The 19,336-nt window shown below is 42.2% G+C and overlaps 1 protein-coding gene across 4 annotated transcripts in view; it reads right to left on the bottom strand.

Moving 5' to 3' along the window:
- Positions 1 to 19,336, bottom strand: part of LOC102082573 (uncharacterized) — a 72,113-nt gene that overhangs the window by 25,954 nt on the left and 26,823 nt on the right. For 2 of the 4 annotated variants that reach the window (XM_019347306.1, XM_019347307.1), the window contains exons 7-10: positions 15,348 to 15,530; positions 11,662 to 11,738; positions 9,714 to 9,819; positions 2,714 to 2,938 (exon numbers count right to left, since the gene is read on the bottom strand). In XM_019347306.1, the coding sequence (XP_019202851.1) occupies positions 2,714 to 2,938; positions 9,714 to 9,819; positions 11,662 to 11,738; positions 15,348 to 15,530 (591 nt within the window). The remainder of the gene's footprint in view (positions 1 to 2,713; positions 2,939 to 9,713; positions 9,820 to 11,661; positions 11,739 to 15,347; positions 15,531 to 19,336) is intronic. The other 2 variants (XM_005475891.3, XM_019347309.1) reach the window with 2 other exon arrangements.

Raw genomic sequence — 19,336 nt, 5'->3', positions numbered from 1 at the left:
GCGTTCACTTTCTCAGGGTCTGGCTTGACCCCAGAATAGTCGATCAGGTGCCCTAGGAAGCGAAGCTGGCTCTGTCTGAAGGAGCACTTCTCTCGGTTGAGCTTCAGTCCGGCTAACTCAATGCGCTGCAGCACCTTCTCAAGTCGGGTGTCGTGTTGTTCCATGGTGGCCCCATAGACCAGAATGTCATCCATAAAGACCTCCACACCCTCGAGCCCCTCTAAGGTCTCCAACATCTTTCGCTGAAAGATCTCGGGTGCACTTGTTATCCCAAAGGGCAGCCTCTTAAAGCAATACCTGCCAAATGGCGTGATGAATGTCGTTAGTTTGCAACTCTCGTGGTGCAACGGGATCTGCCAAAATCCACTGGCTGCCTCCAGCGAGGAGAAGACCGTTGCCCCACTCAACCTGGACATTGTTTCCTCAGGGGTAGGCAAGATATAGTGCTCTCTTTTGACAGACTTATTCAGTTTTGTCAGATCGACGCAGATCCTGGCCCTTGCTGTGTTCTTCTTCAAGACAGGCACCATTGGGACACACCATTCGGTAGGTTGGGTCACCCTCTCAATTACACCATGGTTCTCCATTCTTTGTAGTTCCTCCTTCACTTTCTGCAGCATGGGGAAAGGCACACGGCGTGTCGTATGCACCGCGTATGGCACAGCATCGTCCCTTAACTGAATTTTGACTGGCTCAGTTTTTAGTGTTCCGTGTTCACCATAAAGTGGTTGGTTCCTGGTGGCAATGAGCGTTGTTTCATCAATTCTTCCCACCAGGTTCATCTGCACTGACAAGGAGCGGCTGAGAAGGTTGTTGACTCTGCGTCCACGAACCACATACACCTTGGATAGGTAGTCTTTGCCTTTATAGCTTATTGTGGCCTTGAAGTAGCCGAGACATAACAGCTCTCCTCCAGGGCTATCTAGAGGGAGATTAGAAGGCTCTAGTGTTCTCTTATGAGCAAGTGTGTGGAACGTGTCTTCGTTTATGATAGTGACATCTGCTCCTGTGTCAATCTTAAATTCTATTGGGGCAGAGTCTAGCAGTAACTGCACAGTCCATGCTTCACTATTTCCTTTTGCATTACACACTGAGCCTAGAAAGTATGAGGCCTGCTCGCTTTTCTCTGTCTCAGTAACCTCATTCACTGATCTGGTGTTACGACACACCCTGGCCCAGTGTCCCATTTTTCGGCAGCCATGGCAAACAGATTTTGCTGCCGGGCACCTTTCGTCCCTGGCATGCTGTGTCTTCCCACATTTACCGCATTTCTTGTCACGCCCCGCCCATTTTTTTTCCGCGGGTAGCCTGCCTCGGTGTTGTTGTTGTGATTTCCAGTCCATGCTTTTCCGTTTATCCCGTACCTCCTGTACTGAGCCTCCCACATCTCCCTGCAAGCTGACCTGCGCTGCGACCTCCTCTGACTGTCTGACGATCTGAGTCGTTTGCGCCAACGTGAGGTCCTTCATCAGCTGTAGCCTGCGGGAGAGGTCCTTGTCTCGTATCCCGACCACAATACGGTCGCAGATATTTTCTTCTTAACATGCACCAAACTCACAGTGCTCTGAGAGGTCATACAGGGCTCGAATAAAACTCCGCCATTTCGCTTGGCCGCTGGACACGCTGGTGAAAACATGCTCTCTCATGTATAATGTTCCTCTGCGGGAAAAAATACTCATTGAACTTCCTCAATACGACGGCGAAGTCGTCGCGACTTTCATCGGTGGCGAAGGTGAGTGACTTGTAAATGTTCTCTGCTTCATTGCCCATCGCGTAGATTAGGCAGCTCACCTGTACTTGTCCTTCATCTTTGTGGAGTTTCGTTGCAGTCCTGTAGCGCTCGAAACGCTGTTTCCAGTCGGGCCATTCCGTTGGCTTATCGAAGGGGAAGCTTGTCGGGGGATTAAACTTAGCCATTCTGTTGTTTCCTCCCTTATGGCGTTATTCCGGCGATGGTCCGGGTCGCTTCTGACACCATGTAGAATGACCACTCGGTAGCTTTCTATTGATGCTGCTTTATTGAATGGATATCCAACATGGGTTATTACAGCACAACAACGGGTGCGGCAGCTAGGAGTAGAACTGTACATAGACAGCCCTGCCGCAAAGCATGTCAGGGTGGCGTAAAGCCGCAATGCCCACCCCCTCAACACAGGCAACCCAGTATATGACAGTTCCCACTCAAGTTTCCTTCTCAGTCTTGCCCCTTTGTTTTGCCACGTTGCCACGTTGCCACGCCACCCAAATCCTGTACAGTTTGTCACTACCAAATTTTATCCTTGTGTTGATCAATAAAACTCTGTTAAAACCTTTTCTCTGCCTCCGCTCTGGGTACTGCGCTTGGGTTCAGTTCCAGTTACTGGCCTCTAGCCTTCTGTGACGTTTTTACAAACAATGCTTTAAGTACTGTTAAAGTTAAGGGAGGGGGCCTAATTTTCTAAACGATTATTTCAAGTGCTTATGGTGAGAAAAACTTTCTTCTTCAAGGTTTTATTTACAGTTGATGATATCACAAACACCGCCCCCTTTTTGGTCAAAGACAGAGCATGACACTGAAGAGCTTGCCGATATGGGGAAAGAAGCTGTTCCTTGAGGGTGTTTTTTCTATCGAGATGCCATCGACACAGAGATTTATAGGACTTGCATGGAAAAATCTCTGCCAGGACACAACTTAAAAATACCTTAACCATTCTGATCTTTTTAATAAACTCACAGTCTTCGAAGTTTGAGTGGCCTTTGCTGCTTTTGCTCTGTCGAGGCGTTTCGTCCTGCAGTTTGGAAAGCACGTTCAGCACCTTTGTTTTCCTCTCCTCCATCTTGCTTTCCTTATCTTCGAGACTCCCAGGCCTTCTCCCTCCAGCTGGGGACTGTGCTTGGTCCCTCCATCCTGGATAATTGGATTCCTCCTCATCAGGGCCCCCTTCGCCTGTGTGGGAACCTGGAGTGAAGGCATACAACATGAAATATACATTTAAAAAGAAAGACCTGGCTCTACCATGCTTATTCTCTACATTTTAACCCTTTAATCATCACAGTGCTGCAAAAGAAACACATTTGTATTCATGATTCTCGAGGAAGGAGCCACTTAGAAGAAAGCACTAAAACCCATTTCCAGGCTGTTAATAGCTAACACTAATTCTCATCAAATTGTTCTTTCGAATGCTGCAGTCACATCTCCTTCAGTCCTTTCAGTGCCGCACTAAAGAGCCAGACTTAAACAGCCATCCATTTTGTCACTGACCAGCCAATTACGAGTCCCATTATCTCCAAATACAAAGTCCACAGAATACACTTCTTGGTGTAGAAGTGTAGAGACAAAGAGCGCCATCAATGCAGACTTGAGCTTAAAGGAGCCTCAAATTGTCTTTTGCGACAGTTTCCATTAGAGTTTCAGACTCTTTTCTTCGTGCTACTTTTGCAAACACGAGTGTTTCTTATGTTAGCACATGAGCGATAATTCAAAATGTGATACATCGGGAGACGGGTCCATTCATTAAGAGGAGAAAGCTCGACCGGCCGAGTAGATGATGGACATTGGATTCAATAAGCCTCACGAACGTGGTGGTGGCGAGCGTTCATTTATCCTGCCGGTGAGCGTGCAGAGGTCAGCAGCTCAGATTGATGGAGCCATGTCTCATTTGACAGGCCGTCTTCCACCACACTGCACACAATCACACGCCTCCACGTCCTTCTGAAGCCCCAGTGTCATCAAAACGGATGAAAGACGGAGAAATGTATTCATCTTCAGAGCAAAAAATTTATCATTCTGTTTCATATGCAACAAAAAACTTCAACAGTGACACGATGACAAAAGAGATGAGAAGGAACACGATTTCAAAAGGAAAACAAAAGCTTTGGTTAAAAAAAGCCTCATTTAATTTTATCAATCATCTTGATTCATTAATTATGAAACGACAAATTTGACTCAATAAAACTTTATACAGCCCTCATAAGAACAAAAGAAACATCAAAACAGACATGATTAACCAGACTAATCTGTTTTCCTCTGCCTAAAATCAATCATTCATTTCTTATTTTGTGTTTATGGTCAACTCCAAACAGCTTCCATCGCTCTCCTTTAAAGTCCAGGGCCTATATTCACAGTTTCCCAGTCTTTCCTGTCTCTGGTCACCATGCCATTACAAATCACTTCCAGTATGAATGGCTTTATTTTTAATTTTACTAGCTATGAAATGAAAGATTTATTTTTTCCTAATTACAAAAATGTGTATTTTTTTATCATATGTTGCACTAATTAAAAATAAAATTACATTCCCCTTAGCAAATAGACTGGGCATCACCACAGCTCAGCTGCATGGGCAGGCAAACTATGTAACATATGCTCCCTGGGAGAGCCCCAAATCATTCCCAGAGAGACCTCCAGTCTGCATAAACATGGAGATGCGGCTGTCCCGAAACAATATGGTGGCTGCTAAGTGTTTAATTCTGATGACTGTAGAAGAAGTCGCAGACTTCTATTGTTTTAAGTGTGCACAGCAAAGGAGTTAGTGAACGGTAGGTGGTGGACCAAACTACTGTGATGCATATGAACAGGGGTGTCCATTTGTCAAAACTTTAAAACTGATTGTTCTAAAATATACAGACGACATTAAAATCACCTTCATCTTCATGTATCCCCTTCATACTGTGGTTTATGAGGTGTTTTTATATATAAATTTTCTTCTGAATGATTCCAAACCTGCACAATCTTTATATCAGGGTGAAAGGATTCAGTATTCAGTTTATTCGTTTTGAAGCCCTCCTATCCTAACCTCCAGTGGCCTAATCCATGAATACACAGCCGTGATTACTGGTTAGTTCAGGCTGAAAACAACAGCCCATCTAAAACACACAGAGCAGGTTACCATACCAACCGCAGCATCTGAGCACAGCAGATAGCTGGATTTGGCTGCGAGTGGCGAAGTCAAATCCCCTCGCTGATCTCGAAAAAAGGCCACACACCGCCCACAACACACACCGCTTGCCCTTTGCCATGCAGCGCACCAGCCAGAGGCAATAAGGTTGGACTTGTATCTCTTTCTTTGCATGTTTGAGAAAGGGATGAGCATCAACGAGACAATCAGCGTGCCGAGGCCATTCACTGATGCCACCCGGAGCCTTCACTCCTCTATGTCCTGAATGAATGGCAGAATAGGAGCAGGGTGGAATTAAAAAGAAAATCCTTCTCAAATTATTATTCATGGGGAGGGGATTTTCCTTTCAGGCCTCCTTTATCGATGCCTTTCCCAACACGTCACCCTCTCTATCTGCCCTGACAAGTGCCAATCAATGGGCTTGAGTCCAGGTTTTTGGGAAACGCCGGAGGATTTCAGAGACAATAGCCAATGAGTCCACAGTGATGGTGGCTCAGAGACAATAGTGACATGGCTACACTGTTAGTGTGTGGTCCACAGGGGGTGAAACGATCCTTGCTTAGTACATGACTAATCTCTGGCTGCATCACCTCTGTCTTTCTGCAGCCTAATCTGTCCCGTAGTTTCCTCAACTTCCCTGGAACAATCCACTGGGGTCAGTTCAGATTAGTGCTCTTTGTGGCCCCGTACATCGCCACATTCATTTGGGCACTTACATCTTTAGTTGCAGCTGAATGCTAAACTCTGAGGGTGAACACAGAGTGACCGAGCAGCAGAGAAACAGCCATGAAACAATTACGAGGGAAGGGATTATTCTACCTATGAATTCCTAATGAGCAAAGATGGACAAAGGTCTTATCGCAGGCCTCACTGGGGAGCCAGGGCATCTTGTAGCAGCTGATTTCTGGGTCTGGTTTAATCTCTGAATCATTCAACCATTTTCAATCGATCCAAAGGGATGGATGACTCATTGATGTGGGGATCTGGGGCAGAGCTTTGTAGAGATTACAAATTGGTTATTTTATTCAATTCTATTACAGGAAATTCATGATATAAGTACTCATGGAGCTTGGCCAAAACAAAGTAGAAGGTGCAGAAGATTTTTTATGTATTTAACTCTTTTTTTTTTTCTTTTTACCAATTTATTGGTAACAATATTGGTATTGAGCTTATTGCCTCAAAGCCTCACTTTTGATAATCACCACCTAAATCTCTATATAAGAACAAAATAACTTAAAAAGAATGTAAATTGTATAATTATGTAAATAGCATATTTCAGCTCATATTTTTTGATTTTTGATTTTTTTTTATCTTACATTATATTATGCATTTATTTCTACTGTATTTTGTCATATGCTGCTCTTATAATTGTTTCTGTTGTTTTTAAATGATCACTGGATTCTTTTCTGTTGTGAACAGCAATGGAATTATTTAATTGTACTGGGAACTATGTTTTTTTTTACTGTGTATTTGACAATAACACTTGAACTTGAAATGAATTATGTGCTTTAAATTTAATTCCATTAGCACTAACACTATTAGGAATGAACTAGCTAAAATTAGTCACCCAGCTGTAATGTTTGAGTAACAAGCAATTTGTGCATGAAGCCCCGTCACACATTAATAATAATATCATTATTATCATTATTATTATAAGGTTCTATTTGATTCAGTTTTATTCATATAGTGCCAAATTACTACAACAGTCACCTCAAGGCACTTTATATTGTAAGGTTACGACCCTACAAAAACAGAGAAAACTCTGGCGATCAATTGACTCCCTCTGAGCAAGCACTTGGCGACAGTGAGAAGGAAAAACTCTCTTTTAATAGGAAGAAACCTCCAGCAGAACCAGCCTGAAGTAGGGGCAGTCATCTGCAGCACCAGGTTAGTGATAATTAATAGAATTTAACTTAGTTACTCAACATGACTTAGCATTACTCAGCATATCTCCAGCATTGGTAGCTTTGTCATATGAAGTCCACTTTGATGTTATTATTCTTAAACTATGGTTTGCAGTATTTTGGCTGGGCTTTCAGTCATGGTACAATAATGTACCATATATACAACAATCATAATAATAATAAACATAATTAATAAATAAACTGAATAGGGCAGGACAGCCTTGTATATGTCTTTTCACTGCTTCAGCCAATGCTAGCCTGAATATAGATGTGCTGCTTGGAAACACCAGCAACAATTTAACGATTGCAGTTCCATGAGTCCAATGAATAACAATGGATGGCTTTATGGTTTGGTTGTATGGTTTTATGGATGATACAATCCATAAAACCTTTGTTATTAATAAAAGTGATGGACATACTATAATTGTAGGGTTTGGATCTATGACTTCTACAAATGTAGGGAAGTTCATTCAGGATGGAAATCTGACATAATCTTCAAATCCATTCTGAGAAGTTGTACATCACACTAAACCTACAAAAGGGATGCCAATATTCTCATGGAGTCAAATTGGGGTCATTCCCTCCATTAGGGGCTTAAATGAAAGGTTGAACTGCTCGCACGTCCAGGGTAGCCAAATCTCACCTATCCACACAAAGACATGCCACACACTGGGGATCTTTTAGAGGCGCCGTAACCTCCGGAGCGACCTCTCCACGGCCTGCTAATGACCCCTTCCCTCTGAGGGTGACCGTGTCTTTGGCCTCTAGAAGGTCAAAGCACACAAGCCATCACCGGGATCCTCTGCATGACATCTTTTTCATGTTTGCCTAAGTTTTGCAGGGTAGTTAAACAAGCAAAGACTTATTCTAAAATCTGTCAGGAACCAAAAAAGAAGCATTTTACAGCTTAATGGAATTTCACTTATTGTGTAACTAGACAATGGATATACATTGTATACCTTCTACAAGCTAATAAATCAATCAGTCTTTGTAAAAATGCCTTTAAAGAGTCATAAAATGCTCTTAACTTGTGTGGTCACTTCTTACAATCAGAAACAGAGGAAGTAAACAAATATGTTACACAGTAAAGTCAACCTTTAGGAAAGACCTGTAAAACACAGAGAAGAGGTTCTGGGTGTCCTCACAAATTCTTTTATAGGAGATACCTCTCTAAGTTTCAATCACTTCCGTACCTCGTTGAAACTAAAATTTGTCTTCATAACAAGAGTTTTGAGTTTGCATGTTCCTGTTGGCAGAAAAGGTCTTCATCCATAAAGAGACTGGATCTGAATGTACAAAGCTGTCCCAAAGGGTATCACCTGATCAGACGGAAAATCTTGAGTGACTAAACTGAATCAAACACGTATCTCTTCAAAAACACAATTACACTATGATGCAAAACAGCAGAACTTGAGCTTGGACATCCAGGTTGCATCCTTGGCTGCCTGGATGTCCAAGTTCAAGGGCATTTTAATTATTGTCTTTGATATAAAAGGAGAACTTTTGGTGACACAAGATGTTATCCACGCTTGCATATTTGCACATCTTAGTTATTGGCTGTTTTATTTATTTATATATTATTAACTTTATTAGGAATTCATATTGTTTTGCTTTGTTTTTACCCTCTCATCCTCTCTTCAGCTCTAAAATCAAAAGGTGGACAGTCACAGCTTTTTAATCCCAGTAGGGGGTTGTCCTGCAGCAGGGTAGGTGACGCACTATTAATCAAGTGTGTCATCACATGAGTCAAGGTGTGGAAAAAGGCGTGGGGTCAATACCACAAGAGCTTTGTCCCACCCATGTGACCTATTGAGGTGTGACATTTTTGAGACAGGCCTGGACCCCCACACCCAGTCCATGTCACACACGCTGATGAATTTATATAAAAATGTAATGTGCTTGAAAGTCTGATTGTGTCCTGTATATTTATTAAACCCTGAAGCACTTTGCCAACGTGTGCTTTGAAAAGTGACATATGCGAAATCCTTCACAAGGAGACTTTCTGTAACTAATCGTTTTTCATGACTGATACCTTGTATCAAGATTTAGAAATACTTTTTATTTTAACGCCTCTGTAATGCTGACATGATGGTAAAAGGAAAAGCAGTGCATTATATTGGAAAACTATTTATCCATTTAACGTAACTGGAACACTTAAAAAACATCAGTTTTGCAAGTTCTGCAAAGCATGAAAAATGAATAATTATGTTATTTATGTCAATCAGCCGACAGTGGCATCAGACATGTTGGACTTGGCGGACACAACGCTGCGCCCTGCAGCTCAGCCTTCGGACGCATCAATCTCAGCTGTGATGGATGCATTTGTAACTTCCTCTAGCAATACAGCAGGCCATGGATCATTAGTGTTATAGCACAATGACGGATAATGGATAAGTAAGACACCAGTGAAAAAGAAAGAAAATGATCACAGTCTGACTGATGTGGTCAAATGAAGGTGGGAGGAAAAAGAGCGAGCTATTACTTCAAGGGTGGCTCTCCATTTCCACTGTGCTGACAACACTCCTGCCTGTTTTCTGGCCTTTTGCTGCCAGCTCTCTAGTGTTTGTGGTCCATACAGTAAAGCACTGCCCCTAAACCATCACTCATGAATGTGCACAAGCTGGCCCTACAGGTGAAGGTGATACTGCAGGCCAGCTGGCCCTAGCGAGGATTAACAGGCTTAAGTGTACCGGAGGCAAGGGAACGCCAAACACAGCGCTGACAGTGAGGAGACAATGGCCTCTAATAAAGCAGAGCCGACAGGGACTGAGTGGGCTTTTACTGGATCAAGCGCTAATGGTGAAGATGGGCTCTCGTATTGATTAAGTATTGTTGTAGTAGGCTCTTAGTTTTGAAACAGAGGTGGTATGTAATGGCAGCGCAGACAGAGCCTGAAAAAAATATGTGTTCTGAGTAAATCTAATGGATAACATACTGTGGCTGGACTGGGAGGGAGAATGGGAGGATCTGAACATGTCGAATGACGGACTTGGGTCTATGATCCATGACGATGGCGACCCTGAACCTCCTTCAGACTGATCCTGCACAGAAACAGAAGGGAAAAAAATCATTTAACATTTAACAGTTAGTCCGCTTTTCAGCAGAAACATGAAGGAGTTATTTTAGGTTAAGGTTCTGGTGGAATTAGATTGACCTGGGTAATGTAATATGCGGTTCTTTCAGTACAAGTCTGCGATAGCCCCCATATCTAGAAATTTCCACATGCACATGGATCTTTCTTCTTGTTCTATTTGTTGTCATGTCTAACAACTTGAGGTGTAAACAGCAATTTTATATGTAAATGATTAAATAATGTACCAAGCTATAGATGGGGTGGAAATTAACCCTGTGCACATTCACATAATTTCCCCCTTTTTCAAATTCCCTAACTGACTCTGGGAGTTCTCAGCTATATGAATATCCTGAGGCTTTGCTTGTTTCTCTATTAGTTCCATGGTGATTTTTGCAGCATGGTTGGGCTCAGGTAGTATAGCAGTACTTCTAATAATGGGAAAGATGTTGGTTTGATCCTTCCTTGTAGAAAGAAAGCACTTTTAGTACTCAAATTGAGGATAAAGTATTTACCATTTATTGTGGGAAGCTGCTGCCACCGGGGAGTGTCTTTGCAAAGACTGCTTGGTGTTATTCACTTTAACTGTCGGTGGTTTTAATATTGTGGCTGATCTGCGTGCATCATTACAAAAACTGAGATTAAACTTCTGTTTCATTATTTAGTGTAGATTTTTGTTGGGTACGCAGATGGCTCGTTCCTGTGTTTGCAATAAAACACATGAGGCAAAGGAGTTGAGGAACTTTAGGAAAGCTGCCACTCGCTGTCTAATTTTTGTGTTTCCATCTTTATAAAAAAGACAATTTTATCATACATTGATGCAGAAAAGGACCCCCTCCTGTCCCCACCACCAATACTGAAAACCAACACCTAGTACATGCACTTCCTTTTTTTCTTCAAAGACACAGCAGAGTAATCAAAATGAGCAAGTAGGGAAGTAGGTTCAAAACTTTTAATAACGTCAGGTTTGCCTCTGAAGAAGCACGTGAGGAAGAACTTGCAGTATGGCTTCTATCTTGAAAAACCTACTAATGGTTTATGAGTTTCTCTTCATTGTAAATAATCCTGTGTGTGGATACTTGGTTTCAGTGAGGTGAATTATGCAAATGTTTGTATGAATCCTGCTCTGAGCACTCCAGCTAGACCCCCATCGTGGTCAGGCATAATTGTGGGGGGCTTATGGCTCTCATTCATGCTTTTCAGGGGCTCCCTCTCATCCGTCATAAAGAGGAGATTAATCGTAGATCACGTGGAGCACCTGCATCCATTCCACTGCAGCCCAGCGTGCAAAAGCCCTGTTTACCCTCCCGACCCCTCACCCCATCAAACCCTGTCTGATCCTGGTGGTGGTGCATCCTCCAAAAGAATCCTATCGTGTCGAGCTCTAACCCCACCACCACCACCACAACGACACATCAATGAGGTGGCGTAAAAGCCTACCATACAGTCGGGCCTCCCCCTACTCCTGCAGCGCGTGACTGATTAACCACACACCTGCTGCACGCCGCGTGCCCTCTGTTATATTGTGTCTCAATTATCATCAACAATTTGGCTTGTCTTACTGGCATGACAGTTATAAATGCATGCTGGTTCAAGTTTGTAAAAGGGTGTCTTTGTGTGGGATGTGTGCACTGCTTGGGGCTGTTGTGCGATAGTAGCTGATTCCTCAAGGTCTAGTGTTTGCTCACAACAAAGCACAGTCCTGCTTTTGAAGGAAATCTGATAGATGAATGAAGGAGGGGTGAGTGTGTGTGTGTTTGGGGGTGTGTGTGAGAGAGCCAAAACTGGTTTCACAAGGAGCAGCGGCACTCACCGATTTGTTTTCTTGGACTTTCCCTGCAGAGTTGAACCTTTCAGAGACGCTGCCAGCTGTGAGCGGCCTCGAAACACCTGACGAAACCAGCAAAGAACACAGCGTCAGGCAGGAGGGAGAGGAAGCGATTGTGTGTTAGCAGTTGTGTTCATGCATCTGTGTACATAAGTGCTGGCCTCTGGCACACACTTCCATGCGCTTGTCTTTTTGTACTTGAGTGTGTGTGCTCAGATATGAGTAATGTTGTGTAGTAGTTCCAATTATGGCTCCTAATCTCTGAGCAAATAATGGCATAAAATGGAGCAACAAAACCCCAGAGGAGCACCTGTCTGCAGAAGCGTGCCAGGTGTAAACATTGTTCTGCAGACACAGAGAGAGGAAAGACGGGCTTTCAGAAAACTCAGACAGATTTTGTCTTTTTGTAAACATCGGAGGCATGGATGCATGAATGCTAACAACACCGTGGTGATTATATTTCTTTTTATGCTGGGCACGAGCCAGATAAATATGGTTTTATTTTGCCCAGTTTGGAGATTTCCACTGATAAGACAATTTAAAGGAATTCCAGCGGAAATTCACCCAGAGAAATTTAAGCCACAAACCGTTACAGTTTAAAAAGTCTGAGGTCAAAGGTATAATTACATGAAGACCAGAGTGTTGGACCAAAGTGACTGACTAGCCCTGACTGACCCCCAGATGAAAAGCAAAAACACTGTCATCATACAGTGTTGATGCAAGTCTCCACAAGCTCCATCATTTTCAAGCTTCCCACACACTGTCTGTATAACTAGAGATACAATGTAATGTTGGCAGCTTTAGGTTACTTTATGCAAATCAGGGGGTCTGCAACTGGACACCTCAGGATGCTTGAGAAAACCTGCAAAACTAACTGTTTATTACTAAACTGACGACAAAATTGTTGCCTGATTGTTGGGATTTTCACTCTGTTGGGTCTTTATCTAATGCCAGATTGAGGCGACTGTTGTTGTTATTTGCCATTGTACAGATAACTGAATTAAACTAAAGGTGTTGAATGTTTTTAGAAGAATATTTTGGAAACAAAAGAAGAAGACAGAGTATCATAAATTGTGACGCTGTCAAGTGGTTCACCCAGTAAACGCTGGGAAGTCATGTGACATCCTCTCCTTGAGCTCCTGACCTTGAGGTGGGGTCACTGAGATTCGAACTTGTCTGAGATTTTTCAAAAATGCACCCACGGTACGAATTTCAAATCCCTATGTCAGCTCGTTCTCAAGTTGTCGCATTCACAAACTTGCCCTCCCTGCTTGCCAAGCAGTTTGGATGATAATACCCTTTCAGCGTTTTACGACTGAGGGATAAAAAGACAGCGGGTCAAGCTGAAGATGCTGAGATTTTCACTGGGAGGGACCAGAATGGACAGGATTAAAAGTGAATACATCAGAGGGTCAGCTCAGGTCTAGTTTAGAAGTTTAGAAACAAGGTTAAAGAGGCAAGGCTGAGATGGTTTGGACAGAGCAGGGATTTGGGATATTATGGATAAAGGATGTTCAAGATGGAGCTGCCAGGGAGGAAGAAAAGAGGAAGACCACAGAGAAGCTTGTAGTATAGTGAAGGAGAAGGTGCAGAGGGTTGGTGTGACAGAGGAGGATGTTAGGGAAGCAGACGATCAGTTTTTTGTACAGATAAAACATGATTCCCAGTCTCTTCTTCACAATAAAGTACACAGCTTATTAATTCATTAATACTATTAAGCCAAGGTCTGTTTAAACAGGTCCGTGTTTGAACAAAGAAAAAAAACTGTCTGTCACCACCTAGTAGATAGACCTGTGGTATCAATTTGAAAATCCTGGCTCCCAGAAAGTTACTGAATTCATAAGATTTTCTAAAAAAAACACCCTCTGACCTTGAAGGTCAGTGATTTTCAATCACATCTGGGATTTTCAGTAGATGTGCCTATGGTATCAACTTGAAAATCCTACATCCCCTCATTCACCAAGTTGCATGTCCACCCTGCCTGCCTGGTTGCTCAGCGGGCTGACAACAATACCCCAAGCCTTTGAAGCTGAGGGGTAAAAAAGCCCAACTAGGGAGAAAAAGTTGGAAGCACATCAGTTTAATGCTTGGTATTATATTTATTCAACTCAGTTTTATTTATATAGTACCAAACCACAACAAAATTTGCCTCGAGGTGCTTTATATTGTAAGAAAAGGATCCTCTAATCATAAAGAGAAAACCACAACAATCAGACAACCTGTTATGAGAAATCACTTGGCCTCAGTGGGAAGAAAAACTGTTTTAACAGCAAGAAACCTTCAGGAGAATCAGACTCAGGGAGAGGCTGTGAGGGAGAAAGACACACTTCATTTATTATAAAAAATTAACCATCTGAGGTCTAAGTCACCATCAGAGATTGTCATCTTAACACTAAAATATCAGAATATGTCACTTTTGTTAATCCACAACAGTGTTCGTGTCTAAAAGACATGAACAGAATTAACTCAAACATGAGGTTATGTGAAAAAATCTTCCAGTAGTGATGAAGAGCGAGATCTCTTGATCTTCAGTGTTTTTGAACAGATCCAAAAATCTCAGAGCCGAGTTAAAGTGAGAGATGTTTCTTCATTATTGGGTTGAACTGACCTCTTAAACATCCGCAGTGTTTATCTTCCTCTCTGGTGCCTTATCAGTCTATAAACAGCAGGGGTTTTCTGCACACACACTTCTCAGTTTCTTATCCTGTGTTATGTGTCAGTGTTGTTTCGAAGTGTGTTTGGCTATGTTAGTCGGACTTTCCCAGTTAATGATCCACTCTAGCGGTTTGATCTTTATTAATATGGCACATCCTGATATCCCTATAAACCTTTTTCTGCCTCACCACACCTTGAGAGAAAAGCAGTTAAGAGCTCGCAGCGGCATGCCTGGGAGCAGATGAGAGTCGATATTACAACTTGTTAAAGAAAGAAAAAAAAAGGGGGGGGGGGGGGGGGGGGGGATTTACACCATAAATGCATTGCTTACTCTCAAGGCCAGCCGTAGATGGAGAAAACACACCTTCAGGGTCATATTTTCCCCCCATGTAAGGTCTTATGTGTTTTCTCCAGACATACACACACACACACACACACACACACACACACACACACACACACACACACACACACACACACACACACACACACACACACACACACACACACACACACACACCACACACACACACACGCACACAGGCACACCTGTCCGGCTGCTGCCTGTTATTACAGTGACGGTTTTTGCTTATCACACAATCTCACTCAAACCGTCAGAGCAGGAGGTTTACGCTCTGTCAACTCAGATTTGCCTTTAAGTCACAACAAACATGCAAAAACAGAATTAAAACAGAAGGAATTCGGTTTCTCACTCTTACACAAACGATCCAGACTGTTCAGAAACATCTTAACTGAATTAACGGGTGTTAGTCAGAGTGTGTTCTTTGAGTCTGAACTTCCTCTTTTGGCTCAATGTCCCCTGATCATTAACAAGCTACTTGTATCAGGTGTATCTGCATGTTTGTGCAGGGTTGTGTTAAATCCAGGGTTTATGTTGCAATCTCCCAAACTACCCACCAACCCCTCTTCTCTCCATTCATAACATTTAAGGTCTTTACATTTCCACACAGCTTGGATTTTTAGCTTTTGCGTGCTTAATATTGCTGATGTTTTACCTGCTGAATCATACTGCATCGTCAGATCGGACCTCGGGGACATCTCCTCCTCCAGCTCAAAGGGACTCAAAAGAGTCTCAGGCGCCGGTCGGTCCAGGAGGAGCAGCTGAACCCGGGACAGGGAGCCCAGATTTCCAGAGTCGCAGCCCATTGTGAGTGCTGCGAGGCCGGGGGACAGCTCTGCTGGGGGAGGCAGCAGATGTTACACCAGAAAAACAAGATCTGGCAAACAGTGAATCGTTCAGAGAGCTCTGATATTCTGCAGTAAAGATAAGACAAACAGACCAGTCAGTCCAGGCAGTTATTATTTCAAATAGTCATCAGAAAAATAAACTTTAAAGCTCCAGATATGTTGGAGCCGTTTACAATTAATACATTTACATGTAAAATGTTAATGTAGATAGGATAGAAAAGATCCTATAACAGTATAATAACGCTTACTATTATAAATATGAATAATGGTGGATACACATATTAAACATGGCCAAAGTTCCAATAATGGAGGTCATCTTTCATAAAAGTAACACCTGTGGAACAAAATCTAAACAAATGTCAGTAGGAGTGAATTTCCTTATATGGTTGTCATAGAAGCGAGCAGCACGGTGGTTAGCACTGTTGCCTTACTTCAAGTTAACCTGATAACAATATGAGAATATCAGAAAATATCCAGTTGGGGCGACAAAACCACACACCACATGCCAATCTCAGCCTGTTATCAACCTATTCAACAGCATTTATGAGTTCTTTTTAAGTCATATAAATGTTGCCATTAGGTACCCTTAAATAATCAAAGTACTCATTTATTTACTTAATTAACCTACGCCGAACTTTCTGGTTTCTTATTGGTGCTTAAATCTAACCAAACAGTAAGGGAAACAAAGAGGCCAAAAACAACTTTAAATCCAACAGTGTATGTTTAAACCACCCCTCCTGCTACCATTGATGAAAACACTCCTGCCCATTACTTCCATTCAGCAGGGTGGACTAATAACCACCAAATGAACTAAAACTACATACTACACTCCCACACATAGGGGTGCAGTATATGTGTGCTGTCAATGAGTAAAATATAAATATATGAACAAAGTTTTACGGTTTCATTTAAATAAAAAGCATTGCCATGTATATCAGCTGTGCAGGTCTGCTGAGTGGTCAGTAAGTAAAAAGAATAGATCAAAATACCAGCCAACTTCTAAGTGTACAAATGAATAGCTAGTAAAACATTTCTAAGACAAACTAATAAATTAGTAAAAAAGTTCATCTTTTAGAAAAAGTCACAAAATTCACTACCCATTAATTAAGGTATTAATGGGTATATTTTATAAGGTAGAAAATAGCAACAAGTACCATTTCAACGGCAGAACAACAGGACCTTAGATCACATCAACCTGGGCTGGATTATCCAATGAACAGTCTGGGTACAGGCCCAGAGACACACCCACAGCTGAGAGCCCACCCAAGAAACAAAACAAAATAAACAAGAAAAAAACAAAAACATGACCACAATATTTCTTATTCTTATTCGTAAATCTTCTCATACGTCTTCCAATTGTTAAAGGTTCTGTACTGGCCTCCTGTCAGGTCAAAATCTGGGTTCTTACTTTTATGGCCCAACAAGGTGAGTGTCCCCCACCTATATTGTCGACCTACTCCACCTTTATTCTCCAAGTCGGGTCCCTAGGTCTGCAGATTTGGGTCTTCTCGTGCTCCTACTTACCTGTGTGAAAACTAAAAGGGAGTTTGAATTTCATTCCTTAGTTATAAAACTTTGCAACTCTGTAATATTCTTAAAAAAAGCTTAAAACTGTTCTGGGTTGTTTTATTCGTTCAAGTATGTTTAATATATTTTACAGACACCTCTGTAAAGCACTGTGTCTCTGCTTTCTTGTCTTGACACATGCTATATTTTACTTACTTACTTAAATAGATACAAGTTTCAACAGCTGACAGTTGATTGGCTCAAGAAATCAGGATGAAAACATTGCAGTGAATATTAAAATTGCAGAGAAAATATTCACCTCAGTGACATGCTAATGAGAAATTTCTGAATGCAGATATTTTAAAGCTTTTGGGATAGCTTTTTTATTTTAGTAAGATAAAGCACTCTATGAAATGATTTAGAACCAATATGTGAATATACACTGGAAGGTCTAATTACTAAAGGCAAATAAAGCCTGACCATTACCATCAAGTTATGGCCATCGGTTTGTGCTTTGCACATCTGGGGATGGAACCAACGCCATGTAGTATAATAAGGTGTTTTATATTCTGGGAATGAGGTACGCAGGAAGCCATCTTATGACATCATCTTAATGAGCTGGTAAAAGTAAGAGTAAATTAGGTAAAACATAAAATGCATTCAAAGACTTTTGTTAGTATAAAACACAATACAGTCTTGAAAGAGTAGAACACAGTCTAATATTTGTATTATAACCATAAAGATGTTGGAAAAATTAATAATCTGCTGAAAAAAAATGATTCAACTGGATTATTGAATTACTGTAAATTATACAGCACACCACCTCAAGCCCACCACCCCACACACACACGCACACACACACACACACACACACACACACACGCACACACACAATTCCCCCCTCAGGCTCCAAAGTTCTCGCCGTCACACCCAATTAAAAGCGGATCAGTGACAGTGTGGCTCACTGCCCATGCAAATCCCCGGTGTGGAGCTGCCATTCCTATCTGAGGGGATTTCACACATTACGCTCTGCTGCATGGACACACACACACACACACACACACACACACACACACACACACACACACACACACACACACACACACACACACTCCCAGCAGCATCCCAGCAGTGCTAGAAAAGTCTCCACATCAGAGAAAGTTTTGCATTTGCGTCCACACAGAGCACATTCCTCTGTTAAGTGTTTTCGGTTGGGAACTGGTAAAGTAATCCCTCAGGTGAGAAAATTGGAACTGTTGCTTCTGCTGCTGATAAATTAAGAAGTCGTTGAGAGGAAATCCCTGGGATAACTGTGGCTGTAACATAATGTGGCGGGAAGCACTTTCAGTTAGGTCGGGTATTAATCTATCGTTAGCCACAAGCAGCCCAAAGACTGAGCGACACTCAGCAAACACAGTGGCAGATAACAAATGACTAATCCTGTGATTAAGGTGTTGGACACTGTGGTTGCCACCCACTCAGCGTCACAGTGACACACTCCTGAATGAACTGCTGTACGGTTTCTTCAAAGCGCTGATCAGAAGTGATGTTGTGCAACATCAGTAAAGGTCATGAGGAATGACAGAGGTTTTTTAAAAGAGGTTCATGTCACATTTTAAGTCCTACAAAGTCATTAAAGAGGACAAATTAAAGCACATGCAGCAAAGTCTCTCATCTGAAGCTGCAATTTGCTCCCCATTATTTTCTTTTGGGGTTTTCTTGGTCCAGTCACAATTGTTTTGGTGTTTAGAGAGGCAGGCCTGAGTTCCTTTGGTCTGTTTTGAAATAAAAGGCTGTTTTTGAGTCTGCTTTATGCAGTTTCTTGAAGTTTAGCCTGATTAAATATCTGTATTTTTAAAAAAAATCCTGCTCAGTCAAACTTTAAATCTGTCATATCCTATACAAATGTAAATTGTGCTTCGCATCAGCCTGATAGCAATCAGTCTGGAGCATTAACTCGCATTTGCCAGAGCTTCTGGACTGAGCCCTGTGTTGATTTTATCAAACTGGTTGCCGTGGTTGCGGCTACGATGATCCTTTCACATCCTCGGGGCAAAGGTCGTGGAGGTCAGACAGAGGTTCGGGTCAAGCAAGCAGGTTAAACACCTTGTCAGGGATTAGCAGGCTATGAGGGACGTGGAGGAAGTCTTCATTGGCTAATGTTTCTCTCCGCATCTCACTCAACCACCTCCAGGACACACACATGCTATCTAATACAGGCATGCACACACACAAATCACATTTACACCGCCTTTGTTGGCCAGTGTGGGCCAATGCAAGGACCTGACAG

Source organism: Oreochromis niloticus, linkage group LG17 (assembly GCF_001858045.2).
Source record: "Oreochromis niloticus isolate F11D_XX linkage group LG17, O_niloticus_UMD_NMBU, whole genome shotgun sequence".
NCBI classification, from domain to species: Eukaryota; Metazoa; Chordata; class Actinopteri; order Cichliformes; family Cichlidae; genus Oreochromis; species Oreochromis niloticus.
This window is presented reverse-complemented; position numbering and strand designations above follow the sequence as displayed.